Source organism: Chionomys nivalis, chromosome 3 (genome assembly GCF_950005125.1).
Source record: "Chionomys nivalis chromosome 3, mChiNiv1.1, whole genome shotgun sequence".
Taxonomy (NCBI): Eukaryota; Metazoa; Chordata; class Mammalia; order Rodentia; family Cricetidae; genus Chionomys; species Chionomys nivalis.
The window spans coordinates 46,048,141-46,071,668 of record NC_080088.1 but is presented as its reverse complement, the minus strand read 5'-3'; the positions used below and the strand labels follow the sequence as shown (position 1 = coordinate 46,071,668).

At 41.9% G+C, this 23,528-nt stretch overlaps 1 protein-coding gene across 11 annotated transcripts in view; it reads right to left on the bottom strand.

Annotated features, from left to right (window-relative positions):
* Nucleotides 1–1,113: 1,113 nt before the first annotated feature.
* Nucleotides 1,114–23,528, bottom strand: part of Zbtb20 (zinc finger and BTB domain containing 20) — a 795,981-nt gene continuing 773,566 nt past the window's right edge. For all 11 annotated transcript variants that reach the window (XM_057764033.1, XM_057764039.1, XM_057764031.1 and 8 more), the window contains one exon: nucleotides 1,114–21,881. In XM_057764033.1, coding sequence (XP_057620016.1) covers nucleotides 21,460–21,881 — 422 coding nt within the window. In that variant the 3' untranslated portion in view covers nucleotides 1,114–21,459. The remainder of the gene's footprint in view (nucleotides 21,882–23,528) is intronic.

The following is a 23,528-nucleotide window of genomic DNA, read 5'->3' as shown; positions in this document are numbered from 1 at the left end:
TGATCTGTTGCAAGAGTCCAACCTTGTTTCTTCTGCTGCTGTCTGTGTAAAAATGAGCATCTGATAGGCTATGTGCACGTGTGTGTGTGCACACACACATACACAGAGCTATACATGTATAATATATACACCATATATGTGTGGACATATATAGGAAGTGTGTATACATTTATACATAATATAGTATATATGGTTTCAACTGGAGATAAGCTGAACTGGGTTCAGACACTAGCACATGATTCTCTTTTCCCTGCTCCCTCTGTATGTTTCAAACAGTCTGGAGCATTTCTGAATTTTTAAAGTGCATTTTCAATGCAGAGTAACTGTAATCAACTGATTCCTTGGATAACATTTTTTGATGAGAAAAATCTGATGGTTTTCAGCCCCAGGCAAGAGAAACCTGGTTTTGGTCGTGCCAAGGGCTGACGTGGCAGTGCCAGACTTGTGCCTGAGTGATTACTGGGCATTCTGGATTCCGGGCACCTCAGCAGCAGCAGCAGCAGCAGCAGCAGCAGCAGCAGCAGCAGCAGCAGCAGCAGCAGCAGCAGCAGCAGCAGCAGCAGCAGCACCTTTATGAGAAGGCAGAGATAGGAAATGAAGAAGGAAGGGGAGTTCAGAAGAGGAAGAGGGTACTGGATGAGTGTGAGTGTGTGTCTGTGTGTCTGTGTGTGTGCGCATCTGCACACAAACTGCTCATCTTGACTGTGCTGGGCTTGGGCAGCCCCTGTGTGGTTCCAGCTAAGAGATGCCATCTAGTTCCTTCCCCAACTGACTCCAATGTCCCATGGCCCCCACACGTTCAAGGATCACCTAGATAGAGGTCCTCACTCCTGAGGCCGACATCAGTGTTTGTTCTGTGGGTATGTGAGTGCCAGCATCGAGTAGTAATAAGGCACCAGCGAAATCAAATGTTATGAAAAAAAGCAAAAACCCCGCCTCAGAGAGCGTCTTGCCTCGTTCCATCAGAATACTGTGTGTGGTACCATTCACCTGTGGACTTCAGAGCGTGTCAAACACCTGTTCTGAAAGGAACTAGAGGCCCTTCAGCACCAGAGATCTGTAGGAGTGCACCCTTTGTCTGTACCTCCCCACGCCCACCCCACCCCACCCCCACAAGCAAAAGCACCAAGTTAGGAGAACAAGGCAACTTGCCTTGCTCACCTCATTTTGATAAAATAACAGTTAAAAAAAAAGTCACCGAACTAGAGATTTCAGAAACTGCTCTAAAATCCCGTGGATTAGGTTGTCAGGTGTCTGCTTGATGCCTAAGTGTGCACAGTGCAATGTGAAGGGGTTGAGATGTTCTCACTTAACATTTAGTGGGAAATGTGTTTTTTGTTTTTTAAAAAAATCTCCTCTAAACGATGCCTAAAATCTTCCATAAACACTTTAACCTCTCCTCTTCTCCCAAAAACAAAACCAAACCCAATGCACTGTAAAAAAGGAAGAGGTTCATTTAACTATAAAAGGAAAAAAAATGAAGGCACATGATTTTAATTCGGTCCCACGATCCTCCAGAAAAATAGATTTTTTTGTTTGTTTGTGTGTGTCTGTGTGTTCGTGAGTGTGTGTGTACACGTGTTTTTGAAGTATGAAGCCCATTGGACAGTTACCAAGGGAAGCTAGAAAAGACAGCGAGAGAGATTTTGAGACAGAAAAGAAAGGAGTAGGGTGGGTGGGGAGGGAACCCTCTCTTCAGCTTTTTGTCACTGACATCTCAAGAGTTTGCTGCTTTAGGGTCCAGAAAAGAATGATCTCTCTTGGTCTGGAAAGTGCCCCAGTTACAAATATCTCCAGTCAATCATGTTACAGCTTTTGGTGGTTCCCTTTTCCCTTCCCTCCAGCCAAATGATTTTTAAAAAATATCACAGTTTTTAAAAATTATTTTTTCAATGTTGAAAAACTATGGAAAAGCTATTGAACAGCCTCAGGAAACACAGCCTCTCCATCTTCACAGTGAGCAGATGGATGGACAATCCACAAAGTCAAAGAGGAGGTGGGGGGGTTGGCAGCAAGGGCCCTGTGCTGAGTGGTCCCTTGCTTTACCTCCTGCGGGCCAGGCCTTCACAGAACCCGGAGCCGGGTTTTCTACTTGGATTCCGTCCCCTTCCATCATCGGAACGTGGGCTGCTGAGAAGGCAGAGCCGTGGGACTGCAAGGTCTTAGAAGCCAAAGGTGAAGGTGACAGAGGCAGCCCCTCCAGGCACTGTTAGCTGTGTGTGCTCTGGGCAGCCTTCCTCTGGGTGGAGAAGCTCGGCTGCCCTGGGAAGGCTGAAGTCCCACTCCCACTTCACTTCCGGAGACCTCACCGCCTCGAGGCCCCAGGTTCCTAAGAAGGCAATGATCCAAGATAGAGAGGCAGAGCCAACCGGCTGTGGTATACAAAAAAGGGGCTATGGACAGTGGGATTTCAGAAACAAATTTAACTTTGGTTTTCCGACTTTTTCAGACCATAAAAATTAAAGCAGGGCTTCAGAGGCTTCTGTCATCTGAGAGCTGTTATGTTTTCCTCATTTGGCAAGGCTAAGGCAGGGGGGAGAGAAAAGGGGTTTCCCATAATTGGTTGAAGACACAGGGTGGTAAAAATGCTTCCGCACTTAAACTCACAGTCCAGTGTTTTTGACATTTCATAAATAGCTTTTTCTCTAAAAAAAAGAATAAAACAAGAACAATCCCTTTACTTACTCATCTGAAACAAAATAAACAGCAGTGGGTACAAACTTCTTGTAACAATTACAAAAAACAACAATATAATCCCAACTTTTAACACGCATCTTGAATCAGTTATTATTTTTTAACCTCAAAACTGCAGCATATCCTTAAGGGCAAACTTTTCGATTAGTTTTTTTCTTTTTTTCTTTTTTTAAATAATGTCTTCACCAAAAAAACAGTCTTGTACCAATAAAATGCATTCAAAAATAGAAAATATTACACAACAAAAATATGTATCCTTCCTTTCCAAAAAAGATTCTTCACAAAAAAATGTAGAAAAAATTCCAACAATTTTTTCCTTCTCCTAAACATTAACTTTCAGTCTAGGGCACAATTATTTATTGATTTAAATGTCTGTTTTTGCATAAGATATGGAAGATGCAAAACTTTACTGTATTAGGATTGTGAAGTTACATCCATTCCCACCCCATTCTAAAACAGAACAAAACCAGAAAAACCCAGCAAATATTTAAGCAAATAATGAGCCAGTTGGCTAAGAGAAGTAACTTGTGCCTGAGCTCGCACTGTGCATTCATGTGCGGCAGCAGACCTTGTACTAGGCGCTGCTGGAGAAGGGAACAGGCTGGATTCAAGTGCTTTCTTAGCACACACCTATTTCAGTGAACCACTTACGGGTTTCCATGTTGTGGGACTGGTACTGGTAAGCCTCAGAGAACCACGTGAACTAGCACGGGGACCACCAAGTACTGACACACGCACCTGCGTGCACCAGATACAGACATCTTTACAAACCCTTCTCAAGCAGTGTGTGTGTGTGTTGCTAAGACACATGATAAAAGTAACCCAGAGCTCCAGTGGCGTAAGGAGGGTTGGAGTTACTCCTTTCTTCATCTTATCCACATGCAGCTTGTTTGGTACTGGAATAAAGACAGGATCTCTCCTCAGAAAGGAGCAGCCTGCTTTCTCCACACACTGTGAACTCAGTTTCCTCTGATAGTTTTCTGCACTGTAGCTTACATGATGCTTTTCTTACTTGACAGTATTTATCTCTCATGCGAGATATAGCTTATATGTATATTTCATAAGCACAGACTGTTTTCTGTGACTTTTGTCTTTGTGTGTTGCTTACTTATTTGCTTGCTGGTTTTTTCTTTGGGGTTTTGTTTTGTTTCTGATTTTTAAACAGTGAAATGTGTCCAATTTTATTTCCAGTGCATTAAACAAAATTTAAATTAAAAGAAGAAATAAAACTTTCCCCCTCATTCTTCCAAAGGAAATGACTGATAAAAGTACAATAAAATCAGGCATTACCCCCCCAAAAAAGCATCATGTGCAACCTCAATTACATCAAAGAAAACAGACAAACAGGATTTGTAGAACATAAGCATGAAGAAGTCAAGATAATATAATCTCAGCTATGGTGTGACTGGCAAGCACTGGTTAAAAACAGGTAAGGCTACTCTTAGATTAGATTTCTAACAACACAGTTAACCACTGCTCTTCATCTTTTCTCTTCATCCTTACTCACTAGATTCTTTATATGTTTAAAATGAGCAAATTTGTTTTTATATTTTTGGTCTACAGTAGAATACATATTAACAATATAATAAAAAGATATTTAAGTAACAGGTTGGTACTGCATCCATGTGGGGGAATAGAAAAAGAGCACTCAACTAGACATAGCAAATGGACTCTATCTTTATAAAAATAACAATAAATGTAATAGAAATTATATTCAGGGTAACAGTAAATTGGAAACAAGTGTAGAAAGTTCTAATTCGGATAATACAGACTTCTTACAAGCTATACCCTAGAATTGCAGCTTCCAAATCTTTCCCATGAGTCTACCTTTCCACTCTCACTCAAGATTCAAATGGAAATGAAAACAAAATGAAAATAAAGATGACAGATGTTTGAATCAGCTAAAACTTCCAAGTTATCAGAACTGATGATCAAGATCAAATAGATACCACTTGGGAAGCTGTCCAACCTTAGGGAGTTGCTAATAGTATTTGCTTGGTTTTAATTTTGGAAGAGCTACCATCCTACTGAAAAAGAAAGAAACCAAGGAATCAAATAGTTCTTCTGGTGACATATCTGAGATGAAGTAAAATTCTGGTGGAGAGGACATGATGACAAGGCAGGAAAGAGAAGAGAGAAGAAGCAGGTAAACTTCGGGCACTACCTTCATCTGGTACTGAAAACACGGCGGCTTCATTTTGTTTCTAAGCCGTCCTTTTGGATGAGTTATAAATTCAGACTCACTGGCTTCCATACAGGCTGGGTAGGTCAAGTTTGTCTCTCCAACACTCCACTGTTGTCCACCGTTGATGAGGCAGAGAAGGCAAGCAAAGTACAGGCAAAGGCTCTTGATTAGCTATCCCTAGCCAATGATTAACTGATGAACTTATGGTTTAGTGTTGGGGGAAAAACAAATAAAAAGAATTGTTATGGGTTAGATTTGGTAATAACAAATGTGAAGTTTCCTTTCATAGGAGAAAGAGAAGGAAGAGAGAAGGGAAGGAAGGGAAGGAGAGAAGATATAGTAGTGAAGGGGATATGTTAGAACACATTGCTTTGGGTTTCTTTTAACTTTGAGTTGTCCTTATTTATTTTTTTCTCATTCTCTCATTAAAGGAGAGCTTAGAATCTAGTGCAAATATCTTCAAATCACAGCATTTCAGGGGCAATCAATATCCTATCCCTTCATCCCTCAGACCTCTTCAGAAGATGGGGCAGTGATCCAGAAAAGCATTAACTTGCTACATCAAGAAAGGCACTATCACAACAGATCTGCTTCCAAGGAGTTCCCTTGCTATGGCATGAACAAGTCCCACAACACTGTAGCTTCTCAGTATTTGAGTCCACTGGGCTGCTGTCTACATCTCCACATGCCACTGTCATTGGCCCTGGACACACAGAGCCGTGGTTTACTCTTGTTTCTTGTGTATTGCCAAAGGACTCTCTCACTAATGATCCTTGCTTGGTTCTAAATTATTTAGCTCACTTCTTCCATGGGAATTCCTTTCTCTCCACAAGCCTCCAGGTTACAGCTGTATTTTACAGTTTACAGTGCCAAGTAGTACTGTGTATTTTTTAACCTTTTGACTAACTCCCAAGTCATAGAGACTGTTGAGTAGCCCCTCCGTTCTCATGATCTAAATTACAACTGTCAACAGAAGGAGGGTGTCCTCACTGACCACTGAAAGCATCCCCAGGCCTGTTATGGTACTTCTGCCTGGGACAGAGGAGGCTGGGATCTGGAGAGGAAAATCTTTGGTGACAGACTGGAGTGGATATCCAAGTCTCAAGAAAAACTTGTCCCCCAAAGTTTCAAGAAAGGTATCCAAGAATAGTCAATGTGAGGATATTCTAAAAGGCCAATTATTTCTTCTCATAGCTTTGGTTGGGTGTCTCCATGTCCTCTTAGTGCTTTCCCGTTATGCATTCTAAGTATGTTAAGATTTTTTTTTAGAATTCTTACTTGAAATACAGGTGATGCTTTGAGTGCCTAAGGGGCTGCCTAAGTGAGTTTGGAATGCTCTATGTAGGGTTTAACTAGCAAGGCTGACACTTCTGTCTACGTAAGAAGAAACTTTTGACTTGGAAAGGTAGACTGGGATGGATGATAGGGAGGAAGGAGAAAGTGACTCAACTGGGAGTTTTCCAAACTAATGCCCTTACATTGGGCAGTGTTCAAAGAAACTCAGTATGGGTTGTGGTTCTTAGTGACCACCGTTTGTCAGAAGTTGTCATCCTCAGGTGCCCCACACTTGTTTACTTCCCGCACAGTACAAGACCCACCTCTCGTTAATAGTTACTGAAGAGCTGTCAAACTCCGATTGCTTCTGAGATTTAAAAAGGCAATAATAATAAACTGAAAACTTAGGGGGGAAATGCAACAACTTTCAACTCTTAGGCACTATCAAAGTCTCTGCTTAAGGATAGTCTAGGATAGAGCAGCTTGTGAATTCGGATGACACCTCCAACCCTTCCTCCAGTTTTCTAGTTGGCCTACCTTGTTTCAGAATAAGCCTTTCACCTCACTGGTTGGCAGTGTTTATTGCACCGTTCCCTTATTGTCACCTTACAGTGTCACCACATGCATGGCCTTCCTCTTTGGTTACCCAGATCTAGGTCTTGCCATGGATAGAAAGGGTATGTGAACATGGACACCATGGCCCTCAGGCACACTGAGGCGTGCTGTAGTGAGAGGTGTCATGGCGTCTTGTGAGCCAAGATGAAGGCTTTGTGTCAGCCCAATCAGCTTTCTTATCTTGTGGCTTTTATTTTAAGCTTATTTGGAAACAAAACTGGACACATTTCTTGTGAAATATTCTCCATTTGCTGTACTAATCCACTTCTATACAATAAGAAGCAGGTTTTATCAGCATAGCAGTTTCTAGACTTCATCAAGAGTTGGCAAAAAATTCTACAGATTCTCTCTGGCTCTGCTCAGACAATAATGGAGATAACCCCTATTCTCTGTGATGCTCCCAGTCCCCCAGCTTACCTCTTTCTTCCCTTTCCTAACACACTCTTCTGGCATGAATAAATACATCTCAGTAGTGCAATGCAGTGCCCTTATGCTTAGTGCAAAAAAAAAAAAAAGAAAGAAAGAAAGAAAAGAAAGAAAAAAAATCCCACAAGCCAAAAGAAAAAAAGAAAAGAGAAAAAAGAAAAAGAAAAAGCCCTACTAAAAATGAGTACAGACTCAAAGCTCAACCATCAGCAGCTCTTACTAAAGGGTACCAGTGCAGGAAAGTGGGGACTAGAGACTTGTGTGACTCATCTCTTTTGTGGCTCCTGTTTGTTTCAGCTCAAAGGAGAGAACCACCAGCTTGTACCTCTGTATTATGCTTCCAAACATGGAGCCGGTAGGCAGAAGGGAAGGTCATATCACTGAGCTGCAATCAAGGGGATTAGTTAGAGGAGGAAAAGGGCCACTCAATGCAAAGGTCAGTAGTGCTTTTTCTTCATGGTTTTCTCATGTCAGGTGACTGGTACTAAGGGAGATGAGTACAGAAAGAAAAGCGAGAGCCTTTCTGCTTACTAAATTTAACAGTCCAGCGCTCTTTTTGAGTAGCAGAATCAGCTATTCTTCAAGGTCTACAAGCAGCAGCCACCTTACATGACATCAATAAGCCCGCTTTCTGTACTGATCACTTTTCTCTCATGTCATTCCTCTTTGTTTTTTGTTTTGTTTTGTTTTTGCCTGGTTACACAGAGATACAGACATCCATTCACATCCACAGATTGCAAGGCCTCTCTCAAAAGGATGGATTCTAAATTGGTACACATAACTGAATGACACTTAAGCAAAACGTAGAACTATTAAATACAAAGTGAATTACTATGCTAAAATGCAGATTCGCATTGTAACTCTTCTTGTATTATTCAGTTAAAAAACATTTGCAATGGGATTGTTATAGAGCTGAAAATTGATGCGAGTCAGTTTGGGATTCACCACGAGGGTGAATCTGGAGAAGCACTTGGCATGTGGTAATCCTCAAGAATCTGTCTCCAGTGTCTCTGAGCCTCTCTCTGTACATGGGACTCTGCCTGACTGTTCTCACCCCCACACACATGCTGGCATTTCAGGAGAATCAATGTGTACTGTCAGATAGAAAGAAACAAGCCCGTTTGGTACTGTGGGGTTTTTAAAAACAAAGCAATTGTAGACTTTCTCTGTCATTGGCTTCTTACCTTCACCTGCTGTGAAGGATGTGGACTACCAGGACTTTCTGTTCAACTGACAACCACAATTCTTTAACAGTGTTGCAAAATGGATCTTAATTAGATATGCCTAAGCAAATTATTTGTGTACTTTAGTAGGCTCCTCTAGAAACCTGAAGTCTAAATCGGTGGGAGTAAGGATGAAATTTTACTGCTCAAGCATCTTTGGACATTTTCTCCGTTGACTCTACTGCCGACTCCAAGGCAAGATTTGTCCCATGAAGAGCCAAGAGGAGAATAACTAGTTTTGTTTTTAAAGATCTCCTAGCTGTGAGCTAAGCACTTCAGACCATTGCAAAATCTTATCAAAACACTAGTCGATTTTTGGTTATCTGTTTAGACACGTTACATGTGCCCTGGAAAGCAGATTAGGTCCAGAGCAGTCAAGGATTTCTATACACTCTTTATCTAAAGTCCTGATAGCATGAAGAGAAGTCATGAATCACAAGAGTATGGTTATATTAATTCTCAAAACCATCAAAAAGAGAGATGGGAAGGAATGACAAGACTGGGGTGAGATCATTCTTTGGTAACCCTGAGAGCAGGTTTTAAGAATGGAGAATTGTATTAGTTTAGCTCCATTGACTTACGTTGTCCTCCCCCTGCTTTCCTTCTGTTCACTTCATTGAAATTGCATTTTCTTCCCAACTTTGAATCAAGAAAGTAAATCACAGCACAAAAGCTACGTTATAAAAAGGTTGTCAATCTATTTGTAAGTTAAGCTGAGCTTCACAGAATATTCTTCAGATGAGGTACTATGACCTCCCCTCCTCATTTTTAATTTGATGTTTTTCTCTTCTGTTATGCTGGGCATGGACAGGAGAAGCACCCACAGTGTGGAGGAGATTTCCTGCTTAGGTCCATCTCAGCAACAGGGGGGTTAGGAGTGAAGCTTCTGTGTGTAAGACTTTATGAGCACAGGCAGCTTAAAATGAACAGGACTGGAATCCCTGCCTTATGAGAATGCACACGTCAGGTGACATTTTAGTAATGTTCACTATTTTTACCCAGGAATTCTGTACTAGATAATCATAAGAAACAACCCAGTGAAAGAAAGAAATTTACCCCCAGCTTGATTCCAAGAAAGGCCTGAGGAGCCATGCTGACTGCAGTACAGGAGGAGCTGACTCTCAGCAGCACTCAGTCCCAGTCTTCGACCCAGACCTGTTTGTTTAAGTAAAGAGAGTTTCTTCTTCAAGGAATATTCTCTAACTATTCTACCCTCAATGTGCAGGCAGAATCTCTCTCCTCAAAGCTCTAAGTAACAGTAAAAGAGGAGCCTATGACTTTCATGAGAAAGGACTTCTTGTTGCTGGAGAGTGAAGAAAAACCTTCACTAAGGGCAAAAGACTACTGTGGGGCAGGGGACAGTCACCTGATGTGCAGGGACAGAATCAAATCAGAGAATCAAAACATTTCCCTAGTTTGAGAAGACATAAAGGAAAACAATAAAAAAAATACTAAAATACACATTCCTCCAGTTTCAGATTTCTATGAAGTTATAATTATGCTTAAATCAAGGTTTGCAGATAGCAGACAACTGTTTAGTGTGTAGAAGTACTGTCCCTTTGCTTTACCATGTTTCACTTTCTCTGAAGGAATTGCATCCATACACACTTGTCCTAACGTCCAGTGCAGAAAATAAACTTGTTTGCTACCAGCTTCAATTCCAGAACATTTCCTAATCTACATTCACAAAACTAAAACTACCTAACTATAAAATGAGATGCAGGTTTTCTAAAATATGTTGGGGAGGGGGGGGGGTATGCAGGCTTTAAAAAAAAATTAAACAAAACGGGTAAAAGAAGAAAAAAATCACTTACTAATCTCTCAAATGCACACTCCAGCATTTCTGACCATTATTGTGCTGCATTAGTTACTGTTGGGGCTGTTGGTGCTCTTGACAGGTGCCAGCTTGTGAAAACAGGAGGCTCCTGAGCAGTAAGAATTCACACCTTGGAGCCTCTAGAATATTAAACAGGATTTGGACATTCATCTGTGACAAACTTAAGAGGTTGTGGTGAGAAAGCCTGGATCTTAGGGTTGAATCTCTTGGGGACCTTGAAGAAACAATGGCAAGCAGTCAGCCTGGATCAAGTGGATCGAATGAGATCTTTCTGACCCAGACCTCTCCCATGGCACACTGCACTTGAGATGGCAGACAGTATTTAGTGATTTGAATGAATCTTCTGGGCCTTCAGAAAGCAATGCCAGAGGACAAGACTTCTTTCAATACAGAATACTTTCAAAAGAGATAGCAAGAGCCTGAAATGGAAGAAGGAAGAGCTCCGAAGGTAAGACTAAGTTGGAGGACATGCCAAGCAAAGGTCAAAGTCTTTAGCAATGTAAACCCTGGCCTCAACACATGGTGACTTCCTGAGAGATGCTTGCCTCAAGGAGATTTTTGAACTTGCCATTTATCTCACCGCTCTCTGTGCAAATGGATGTTATAAACTGTTTTAAGACAAAAGTTGGATCAAGCCTCAAGCCAAGTGATGCCACATTTTTCATTTTAAGTATGGACTTTGAGTGTCAAGGTAGAGCAGGAAGTAAGTACCTGTGCACTCCAAATTGTCTCAGACTCCATATTCATATGAGCAGAGAGACAATGTGGGATCATAGCAAGTTCGGGCACTGTGCTAAAGGGTTACTGTGAAATGATATTACAAGTATCCCCAAAGGGCTACACCCACAATGCCTTCAGTCTTCTTCATCAGTGTTCTGGAGACCAGAAAGTTGTAATTGTAATGAGCTCCAGAACAATGGCCAAATAACATATTGTGTATTTATAAACTGAGTCCTGAACATCAAATCTAATAGAGGATCCAGTCATCCTTATTCTTGTTTTTTTTAACATATATTATGTTTATGTTGAGGCAATTTTTGTTTATAAAACAAGCACTTGATAAACTTTATAGATCCTCTTATTCCTTAATAAATTACCCTTCAAAGTTTCAGACAAACCAATATTTGGCTTTTCAAAAATGTAATACATGAAGAAATTCAAACTTTTCTTACACTGTATTTAAATGAAAAGTGGTTTTTGGCATAAATAGCTACCAAAGTTATTTTGAATGTTACCTCTTTCTTCAGATTCTTGTAAATCTAGTATCTGGCAAACATGTCACTGACTAAATATTAGCACAGGCAGAAATAATCAACATGGGAGGCTTTTTCCTCCCTCAGAAATGGTCTACTCATATCAAGAATCTGAAAACTGTGGTAAAAAAAAAAAAAAGACAGAAAAAAAGAAAAGAAAATACTTCTCTTTGGTTTAATGTAAAGGTGAGAGGAATTAATGATCTCAACTAGTACAGTTGACATTTAGAACTGTGACTCAGGTCCTCCTACTCTCAAAAGACACTGTCAACCTTTAAAATCTTAAGCTGAAATGAAGACATGTTTCATTCTGCCTACGAGTCCCAAGTTTATGAACTCACTTAAAGAAAGATGCTAAGAAGGGAGAGAGAAGAAAGACATGAACAGTTGGGGGTCTGAATGTAATTTTTTTTGGGGGGGGGGAAACACTGAAGAGATGATTGGCTAGCTCAAAGTTCCCTTTAAAAAGAAACCAGAAGACATGATGAGAATTTGGCAAAGAAAGGGAAGTCTAAATACTGGAGTTAGGACAGTTCACCTCATACCTGGTCACTGAAGGGACAACCTCAGTACCACTTAGTTCACTCTTCTCAGCTGGCATGTCTTTCATTGAAAACAGATGAAATGTAGGTAGTTTCCTACTAGGCTCCAGCTTAGCATCATCAAAGGAGACTAAAGGAAAGTCCTAATGAATGCCAGGCTTCTCAAATGGAAGATGCTAAGGAGAGGGTGGTTTGGGGGCAGAGACACTGAATAGGCACAGCAGAATGTGATGAGACTGGGAGATAATAAGTGATGGAAGACTGAAGGAAAAAGTGGTATAGTCACACTGAGAAGCTTAAACATTGGTCCGCCATTTTGTCCTGAATACAGACTGCGAAGGATGAGATGGGGTTCAGCTGATTTGATTCTGATGTCCAGACTTTTGGTAGAATAGCTGGGGGCAGCTGAAGAAAGTTTTTACTTGAAAAGATGACCTGAAAGTGCTTCTGTTAGAAGACAAGCTATTTGGTTTCTGAATGTCCCCTTGGTGGCCTGGCTAAAGAAGAAAGCAAGTAGAGATGCTAAGGGCCAGGTAACCAAGAGCCACCAACTTATGGGGTCTGCAGACTGGAAAATGTCATATATGTTTTTGAGTTCTGTCTGTAAAAAGTTTCCAGAAATGTGGTTTTTGTTTAAAAAGAAATCTCCTGGGGAAATGAATGGTGTATTGCCAAGATGCCTCCAGAGAAATGCTGAAGACCAATGGCAGGCATACCAAAAAGAGAGAGCAGACGGGGAAGGATGAAAACTGAAATCCAATGTCTCGAGATACAGTCGGGACAGTGAGGCACTTCCCTGTCTTTAATTCTCACCAAAGCAGCCCTTTGAAATGCAGCTTATGACAGTTGGTCAGATCATGTGACGGACAAGCAGCTCCGTGGTCTATTTTTTAAAGCAAATATAGACGACGGCAGTCCTAAAGGGGAAGACCACAGACACGTTCACACTTCCTTTGCTCTTCAGGTGTTGACGGGGCAGCTAAACACGACCACATGGAATATGCACTTCTTTGTATTAGCCACAGCAAAATAATTTTTTAAAGTTTAAACAGTTTTCACTTTCCTACATGTGCTAAATCTGAGCTTTAAAAAAAATCCTAAAATCTTCTAAAGACAATACTGAAGCTGATAATATAAAAAGCAAACTAGAACCATAATGGTCATTAAATGCACCAGAGTAACTGCAGCAGGTGGGGATGGGTGATACATGTGAAGAAATATTTCAGTCAACTCATGAGCATTGGCAGAGTCAAAGTTAAAATGAATATAATGTAATATATTTCAATACAGAGTTGTTATATATAATGTGTATGTTCAGGTTTCAGAAACACTGCAATGTAGTGTATTGTACTTAACTAAGCATACCTAAATAGTAACCATAGTCTTCCACAAAGTCACTAGTACTGTTAATTAAAACAATACAAATAAAAACAAAGAAATGAATTTTTTTTCCAGTAAAAAGAAATACCTGTGGTTACAGTCACAGACTTCTTTTGGCTACAGAAAGACAATACGCACTCGAAAGAAATAACAAACAAACCAAAAAAAAAATATTTGTAACGGTAAGTAGCCTTACTGCCTGGGGGAAGGGGAAATGTCACTAAAACAGAAGACGAAAGAAGGCCCTCTGAATTCTGTGAAGGAGAAATAATCCATATATCACAAAAGGTGGGGGACAGGGAGAAAGGAACCATTTAGTAAAAGAAGGGTGTGGGACTGAGAAAACTAAATCCAACTGTTTCTAGGTCATCAAGCTATCCAGAGTTACCCATGAGAGCTAAGTCCAGTCATTCAATATACAATAGTAGAGGAGCATTCTACTTTAATGCCTGACGTGGGCAAGCGCTCCGATTCCCCTCAAGTTATCCCTCTGTATTCTATTGGTTTGCTAGACTGGTAAACAACCCATCCTCAAAAGACTGGTGAAGGCCACACTGGTTTCAGGAGACACAGCTTGTGAATGACAGTGATGTCCTGCAGGGGCAGGCAGTATCAGGGAGTTTCAGTCTGAGAGCAGGACTCCCAGGTAGTTCCTGTGTGTGTTTGTGCACACGCTGTGAGCTGAGACTACATGCCTGAGACTAGGCTTTATCTATGATCTGCAGACCTTGCTCCTTCTCTAAAGCCTCAAGGTTCCAGAGAGGACAAGAGTGGCCTTTGAGCTCAAGCCACTTCATCTTGGGATGCTTGTGTGCTACCTGCCTGGGTGGGTGCCTCCTGTGGGGTGTCTTGGATGGCTCCCTCTGCTCCTTGGTTGAAAAATGTGTACTCCACCCTCTTCTGGAGGGAAACAGCCTGTCCCTGTGGGTTTGCTGTGGAGCCAACAAGCTGCCTTTGTTTCTCCCAACTCTGAAATACTACAAAAAGCAACAGAGTGGGCAGGTGACTGCTTCCTGGGAAGAGAGCCATGAGTCTGAGCACAATGGTAGAAGAGGCAACTGTATCTATGCACCAGGAACTCTGCCTGTGTGGGCTTCATTTGAGAGATGCTCGCACACTCAGACAACATAAATACACATAAACATACAAATGTGCGTAGTCGTGTGCTCGTACGTGTGCATGCACACACACACACACACATTCACCAGTAAATCCACAGAAGTGTAGCATTTGTTCAAGTTTCCCCTTAAAAGGCTATATACAAACTACTGATGGTTGGGCTACTTCCCAGTGCTCTAAAGCCTCATCCCAGATACTGATGCACGCAACTAAGGTGACAGGGCAAAAAAGCAGGCATATGCATGGTGTCGGGCCTCTGACTCTATTGGAAATTCCCAAGTCTACACTGTTGTCTCTTTAGAATATGGATGAAGTTTTCTGGTATAGTAGGAGCACCTCACACCATGCATGCACATGTATAAGGTGCACTCATCTGCAGATATTCTGGCCAGCAGCTGGGACAAACTGGATGGGTTAAGCCACTTTTGTTAATGGCATCTGTGTGCAAATAACTGATGCTTCGGGCTATGACGACTGTTGCAACAGCAGCAGAAACAGATGTCTTCTGTGGGGTTCATTCTTTTTTCTCTGCTGCTGGGGTATCAGAATCTCATGAAAGTACTCCGAACGGAGAAACCTCTCTATTCACGAGCCATCCCAGGGGAGCCCGACTGTCTTCAGGCACTGCCCATGCTGTGACTTCATGACGAGGGCTAACTTTGGTCAATGATATGCAGATGATATGCCTCCTCACTAAAGACTTGAAAGTTTTGATTCTGCATTTACACAAAGACCCACAAGGTAAACCAAATGCACTCCAAAACTGAGGTGGAACCAAGTGCAAACTGTAGAAAACCAGATTATATATAAAAAGAAAGCTGTGTGTTGGGATTGTTCTCCCTGGTAAGAAGACATTTAAGACTCATCCAGGCACCTGTGATCATGTTTAACGGGACTCGCTACTTAGCAACATGCTCATTTTACATTCAGCCTCGACCTACCAATGAGATAGAGTAGACAGGAAATAGCTGCTTCCTGAAAGCAGCCGGTTCCCCCACAAGTTTGGTGCCTCCCCAGGAAGTCACTGTTTCCATGGTCTTCAGGCATGAATAGAGCTTACTTTTGTGACTGTGGAACAGTAAAAAGCAAAAGTTCTTATCCTTAGAGCCTTCCATTTTCTGTAAATTTTTTTGTCTGCTTTCCCCCAGGGTTTCTAACTTAAGGCAATAATTCTACAACCTAACGGGTTCTTGTGAAAATTCCTTAGCTGAGTTTACTTCAGTATTTCGCCCTTGGAGCAACAGATGGGGTCTAAAGAAACACGGGAGAAGGGCAGCTGTCAGTCAGTCCTGTGCTAAGACTCTTGTTTTAGTCTTGGGCCTTTCTACTTCTCCTTCAGTGAGGAGGAGACATGCGGTTCTGAAAAAGAACGCGTGCACTGCCAGCCTTCATCTTTGTCTCTTCCGCTGAGGGAACGCAAGTCCACAGCCCACTCCTGGGACCGAGTGATGCACACCACTTACTGCTGTGGATTCCATGGTCAAGCAGAAAAGCAGCCTGGGTACAGGGCAGAGCTTGTTTTGGGATGTTTGCCCCATGCCACCTAAGAGAACAGTCCTGTTTCCTTATGAAAATACAGAACGGAGGAGGAGGTTGCCATGGTCCCAGCTGGGAAGTTATGTTCAGTCCCAGAAAGGCAGCAGCTGGGTCAGATCAAGCACTCCGTCCCCTCCCAGCAGACTGGGAGTCTGGAGCTGGGAGGCCCTTGGGTAGCTTTGCTTCCCGCACCCCCCATCCAATGGGGAGTCTATTGAAATTCTAGTGTCCCCTTTCTTTTGTTTGTCACCAACTCACATGGTTCTGTCTTTAGTGTCCTATTTTTCTTTTCTGTCTTTTTAAAATTTTTCTTTTTTTTCCCCTGGGGGACAAAATTGGTCATTTAAATAAAAGTTCTTTTCTAGTGAGTAAAGAGGTTTCTTCGAGCCAGAAATCACTCAAAAGAAAGTCTGCGGACCCTACCCATGGAAAAGGCTGGAGGTTTCCCTAAGTACCTCTTGCCAAACTTCCTAGCTTTGTGATTGGATGTTTTCTGGTTTGGTATTGTTGGGTACTGAATACATTGTGCAATTCTTTTGTTCTCTTCCCCAGAGCTTCCATTACCCTAAACTTCAACTCATTACTAAATTAAAGAATTCATTTTGGAGGGTTTCTTTAAGAGTCAAGTCACAGCAGAAAAGGCTCCCTCCCACCCTCTGTTCTCTCCCCACAGGGCTCGTCCTGTCTGCTTGGGCCTACACCTTTGTGTTCACTCTGCTGCGGCTGCCACGCTGGTCACAGCAGAGCCAACCTGATGTGATCCCGGGGGAGCCATATACTCCCCGTGGCCAGCCCTAACTAATTAAAAGACCCCATCGGCAGCATCGGGGGAAGGCTCAGGAGGGGCAGATCTGCTGTGCATCCTGGCCAGGCCGATCTCACTTTCATCATTGCTCAGGTCAAAGGAGTTGGGATATCTTACAAGGACCGCAATGGGAAAGCAACAAGGAACCAGACGGTTTTACTGGGGACCCAAAAGGTTTTAGGAAGCAGCGCTTCCCTTCTAACTTCTGCGCAGAAAGAAACACTGCTTTGGGGCAGGGCAGGACACACGCCGCTGTGTGAGAAGGAAGCACATGGAGACAGATCAGGACAGGAAGACTGGCATGAACAGCTTGCCCAGAGCCTTCACTCTTTAGCCTCAGATACACAGACTCTCCCTGTTCATGGGCCGGAAAGGGTTTTCTTGGTCCTTATATGACATCGCGATGTAAGATAAAGCTCTCTGATTTTTAGAGAAAAAAGGCAAACCCAAGTCTTTCTAAGGCCAAGGCCCCTGTGACCTATAGATCCGGGGAAGGAAGGGATGGCAGGATCTGAGGCAGTAGCCAGGGTTACTTACTACCTTCATTCCTGGCAAACAGAACTGGGATGGGAAAGGCTGCAAAATGACTGTGAGGAGAGTAAATTTACAATGAAAATACTTTGATAAAGGTTTTCATTTCAGATTACTGGAGAGGGGAGTGTTTTTCTCAGTTCTTTGCTTTTAATTGTAGAACTGAACATCCATAATTATTGTCTTTTGGGGGGGTATATTTTAGAGTTAGGGGCTCTTTTATGTACAAATGTTGATATTTAATATAGGAAACATGACCCACCATGCTGAGACACTATTGATGTTTTTAGTGCTAGGGAATTTTATTTTTCATAATTTCTATATAAACGTGTTGAGACAAACATTCCTCAGACTTTTTTCTTTATCAAATCTGTTTTTAAAAAATTATACTAGTGTGCTTTTGCGTACCAGCTCTCATTCTTCAAACTTCTCCTTAGGTCTCCTGTCAGGAACATCTGCTTCCCCCCTCTCTCTGTATGTTTTCCCGAATACTACAAAGATCTTTCTTTCTTTTCCAGTTTTAAAAGCACTGACAGCATCCATCATAGAAACTGCAGGACTGGAAACCAAAAACTGAGACGCTCCCCCCACCCACCCCTTGTGGCTATAAGCCAGGGATGGTACATGGAATCAAGCACCTGCATCTCCTGGAGGAGGTGCAGACAGGCTCATCTCCCGAACTGTTGGTTAGTGGGAAGGCCACCCTTTAGGGGCTGAATATGTGGCATTGGACCTATAGATGTATCTTTGCTTGAGAGCCAGGTTAGTGTCCTCCCAGTTCTAGAGAACAATGTCAAAAATTTTAGGCTGTGAGATGTTTGGGAGAAAAAAAATAAGTAGGAATGAGCCTAGGGAGGAAGACCTTACCAAGAAATCTTCAGGGATCTTCCTGCTCTCTTTAAAGGAGATATTCCCTTTATTAAGGACAGGATGTGTATCAGGGCTTCCAGTCACCTGTTCTTTTTCTTACATGCTCTACAACAACCATTGGGTTTTTAACGCAGTTTCTTAGCTTCTGACGATGGCAAAACAGCATTAAGGCAAATGGGTCTCTTTCAGAGTTCAGGAGAGGATGGGGAAGCCCATGGCACTCGATATAAGTTTTACCAGAAACAATATGAATTCTGCCTGCTTTGTTAAATGTTGAACAGAGACACTATTTAAAATGTAGTCCTGACAACAAATAACTAAAACTAGGTTTGACCTTTTTTCATTTGTTTTATACAATGATTTTGTCGTTTTTCCTCCAGATTAAGAAAAATTATCACAATGTCATATTTTTTTCCTAATGGGTTAATGACTCATTTTTCAAAATATCAAAATGATTCTATGATGTAGTTACTTAATGCTCCCTCTATTGGTGGTAAGGTGGCAAGGGTCACTATTGACCCTTTCAACAGCAAAACCAGCAGGTGAGTGGGGTGGAGAGGGCCCCTGCATTTATGAAGCTCATTTTTAAAGCAGGTCACACATGTTCTTGGTTGTCCTCTTAGAAATCACGCTGAGTGATCCTCAGTAGTCAGCTAACCATCCAAATCTACATTACAACTCCTAGCAAAATATCCACTGAATGAAGCACCATAAGACGACTCAGACTGCACAAACACTCCAGTTGCACAAACTACGAAACATCACAAAGAACATATGGGAAAGATCCAACTTAACCAATTGTCTAAAATGTATGAATAAAACCAATTTAGTCATTTTAGAGCTGCTTGCCTTGAAAGATTTTCCCTAGTTTGCTGCATTTTTTTTTTTTTTGGTAAATAAAATGCTAACAGGAAAATTAGGAGGAAAATTAAATTAAAATGTAGACTAATTAAGAAACAAAAATACCCTCTTTTCTTATTTTTAAAAATGTAGTTCGGTGTTTCTGCATTATTGAAATATTTACTTTTCCTTTAAAGTATGCTAAAACATGCCCAGTCATGAAACCACTTTGTGAGTATTAGCTAGGTTTAAAAGTTATATTCTGAGCTGGAATTCCTTCAAGACACTGTATATAATTGCAAAATCTTATGATTTCTTGATCAAGACAAAAGAGAAAAATCCCAACTAGAAAGAGTGGTATCTGGAGTGACACCAGAGATCCAGGGTCAGTTTTCACTGATGTTAGCTTGGGAAATTGTTGATTTCCAAAAAGCAAAGGTTAATAATCAGCTAGAGAGATCATCTTTTAGCTCTCTTAGCCATGGTGGGAAGAATCCAGGGGTGACATCTGAAAGGAGAAAGAGTTTTGGCATCGACGCATTGTGGTCTGTAACAGGCTTCTCATAGTGACGTTCACACAGTGGGAGGGGAGAACTTTGTGGAGTGCTCCTGACTGACCAGAAACAAAACAAACCCCCTCTGTCGAGATCTCTGGACTACTAGTGTTTCATCAAAGAAATAAAAGCAAGGAAATTCTAGAATCCGAAGAGCTCAGTGAAAATGTCGGACAAGTAAGAAATCTGCTAAAGGATCACATCCCTCCCAGGAGAAAGGACAGGATTCTAGATGGGTCAATGGAAGAGTATTCAGTGGAGCAACTTAAGCCAGAAGTGAAAGATCTACACAGCAAAACACAGCAGCAGTTGAAATTACAGCAGGGGTGGGTGGGCCTCTGAGGCCCTCAGCAACCCAGGCAATAATTAAAATAATAAAAAAACTTAAGAAAAAATATGAAGAAAATATCCTTCCTCTCTTTCAAATATAACTTTAGTTGCCTTTTATTCTTTCTATCTGGAAGCAGTATCGCTAACCTTAACAGTCTTGACTTACCAAAAAATATATATATATATATGTGTGTGTGTGACAAAGTAAATGAGAAGGGACTGGTGGCAGTGTATGCAAAACCAAAATGAGAAAAAAAAATTACTTTTAACAATCTCACTTTTTTTTTTTTTTTTTTACACAAATACTGTTGTAAATATATTAAAAAAATCAGCATTCTATCTGGTAAACATCACTTTTGCCCTCTATAAAATTTTGAATTAAAAAAGCATCAAGAACTTTTATTGTTCCCCCCACCCTCCATTTCTCTTTCTTTTTCTCTTCCACAAGAATATATCCTGACACTTTTTTTTTTTTGCAAAGGTTGTTGGAAATAATCCTTCTCTTGTACCTAGAAACATAGGTGCGAATCTGTTACCATTTTCTCTGCATTCCTGCCTTTCTTGAAAGTCCCTCCTGATTGCGCTGAGGCTGAGGCTCAGCGAAGACACTGAATAAATACGATAGCCACTGTTGCTTGTCCAAGTCTTCTGGCTTCTGCTGAAAGGGGCGGGGGATGTGGCGAAGGTGGGCCAGGGTGTGTGGACTGGGCAGAATTGGGGGAGAAGCCTGCCATGCCACTTTTCCCCACACCACTGAGCTCACTGCCCCCCCGCATCCCACAGCCCTTTAATAACGTGGTAGGTGGAAACAGCAGGGCCTTTTCTGGGTTCTCAGCCAGAAGCGATATTACAGTTTTAACTGGTTACTATGAAGTCCAAGTGGCCAGAACTGTGAAATGTCCACTGAAACACTGTGAGCGGTGTACTTACAGACAGCAGGCCTTTTACATCTCCTTATAGACTTTGTAGTGCTCTTCACGAGTGGAAAAACAACTTTGTCTTTTTTTTAAACATTTTTTAAACTTTTTTAAAAGATTTTTTTGTTTTGCTTTTTTTGTGTGTGGTTTTTTGCTTTTTTTTGTTTTTGTTTTGTTTTGTTTTGTTTTGTTTTTTTGTTTTTTGTAAAGAAGGATTGTATTTAGAGGCCAGTAGCTAGAGATCCAACCAGTGGAGCTCTTGAAGCACTACCAGGCCTTAAGGCCACCATCCAAGGGAGACTGGGAAAAGTCTTATTTGCCCGAGCCTCCGGAAATGTAATGTACCAGCAGGCAAAATACAGTTCTTCGTGGAGTACAAAATGAAACGGAACAAAAACAAAAACAGAAAGTAAAAATGAAACCAAAACATTTCTTAAATTCTAGTGCCATAGCTTTTTGTTTGTTTGTTTGTTTGTTTCTTTTGTTGTTGTTTCGTTTGGTTCGTAAGAAAGAGAGAAAGGTACTACTTATCCGTCAGACACATGCATCCTCATGTGGTCGTTGAACTGCTCGATTTGGTCAAACTTTGCTGGGCAGACGGAGCAGACGTAAGTGGTCCCCTCCGTGCAGGCCACCACGCCTGGTGGGCCTGCGCGGGCACCTGGGGGCGTGCCTGCCGGAGGGGTCCCGTTGCTGGCACTGTGCAGGGCCACGTGTCGCTCCAGCAGGGTCTTGTGTGAGAACTTCTTCTTGCAGATGTAGCACTCGTAGGACTTCTCCCCACGGTGCAGGCGCATGTGCACATTGAGGGAGCTCTTCTGGGTGAAGCGCTTGTTGCAGATACTGCACTGGTAGGCTCTCACTCCTGTGTGCGTCACCATGTGCTTGATAAGGTAATCCTTCAAGGAGAAGGAGCGCCAACAGATGCTGCATTGATGGGGCTTCTCACCTGGTGATATGCGAGAGACAGCCAGCAGGACAGAACAAGACACGGCCAAAGGGGGAGAACGAGAGACAGAAGAACAAGACAACACAAAAGAAAAACAAAAAATTTAAAAAATAAAATAAAAATTTGATCGTTTCAAGGATCATCCTGGTTGGAAAGATCTAGGCCTTCCTGGCTTTCTTGTGCAGAGGAAGTTTGTTTGAAGGATGCCAGGAAAGCCTAGAGTTTTCCATTTCCCCAAGACCAAAACTGGCTCTCTTGGAAAGTAACAGCATATTACAACCAAACTCTTCGAAGGTCACCCGAAAAGAAAAAAAGGCCACAGGAATCATTCACGGGACCATTATTAAGGATTTACATATTTCCGGTTAATATTAGCGAACGAAGAACAAAGAGAATATCTTTGGAGGCAGGGCTTTTCTAAAACCTTTGGGAAGTGAGAATATTGGTCACATAACTTGGTTCTTTTTGGAAAGTCTCCATTTCCACGATTTGACCTAGTATACACCTGTTATTGACTCTAGGCCTGGGCTGCTGGTCTACGCTTTCAGTACATCTGTGTCTCACAGAATCTTCCTCAAGTGAAACCTAACGTGATCTGGCTATTCTGTGTTGCCTGCACTGCTCTACAGACTGGCCTCACTGACTGCGGAGGCTGAACGGTGGCCAACCATTGATCTCTGAGTCACATGGCTCTGTTCAAGCACAGGCAGGACGCAGTATGCACCATCCTAACAAATCACCGAGAGCCTCTGAGGTACACAATCCCACTTACCTCCTGTGACGGTGTTGACATGAAATACATATGGAATCACTCTGTAGACCACCAAGGGCGGTGTGGGAATACTTGTATGGCATTCTTATTACAAGGCTACATCCTCCCCCATTAAATGATTCCATATGTTTTTTGAACTTTTAGGTCAATTTCTAAAATAGTTTTTTTCTATTTTTTTTTTCCCCTTAGCCAGCTGGCACAAGCCCTTCTTTCTTGTGTGTTTACTGCTTTGTCTAACATTGGCTCTGAAACTAAATGATCGCGCTAGTTAAAAATCTTAAGGTAAGAACAGTCACTGAACAGTCACATGAGCGACCTTCTAGAAGTAAAGTCTCTGGGTCTGGGACACCACTTTGCATAACTGCTTAAAGACCAGCTTTTATTAGTAGTATTGGTTCTCAGCACTTGCTGCTTTCTGATTTTGATGGTTGACATGCACTCTCTAAAGCGTGTGATCCACCTCTTCCACCTCATTACTGAGCCTGAAGTAGCTTTTGCTCCAGAGTGTGTAAAACCTCAAGCTCGAGACCCTCTAAGGTAAGCTTTCCACATCTGAAATGTACAGCTGGACCAGGGATCTACTCCTTAAACTTATGTGAGCTCACATTTCCACAGGGCCTTGAGCGCTCTTCTCATTTCCCATTCTGAAGGAGGCCATGGGCATGAGAGCAAGAAAACAAAGGCCTATTCACTGGACCTTTATCAGGCCAGTCTAAACTGAATGCTTCATACTCATGCTTCACCTTGTGGAACCTTCTCTCACTAGACAATTTTCTTGGTATTGTCTAAAATAAGGGGGCTTGAATTAAAGAATTAGAATTCCTCATTCCAAAGAGGACGCATGATATAGAGGCTTCTAGGGTTAAAAGAATAAT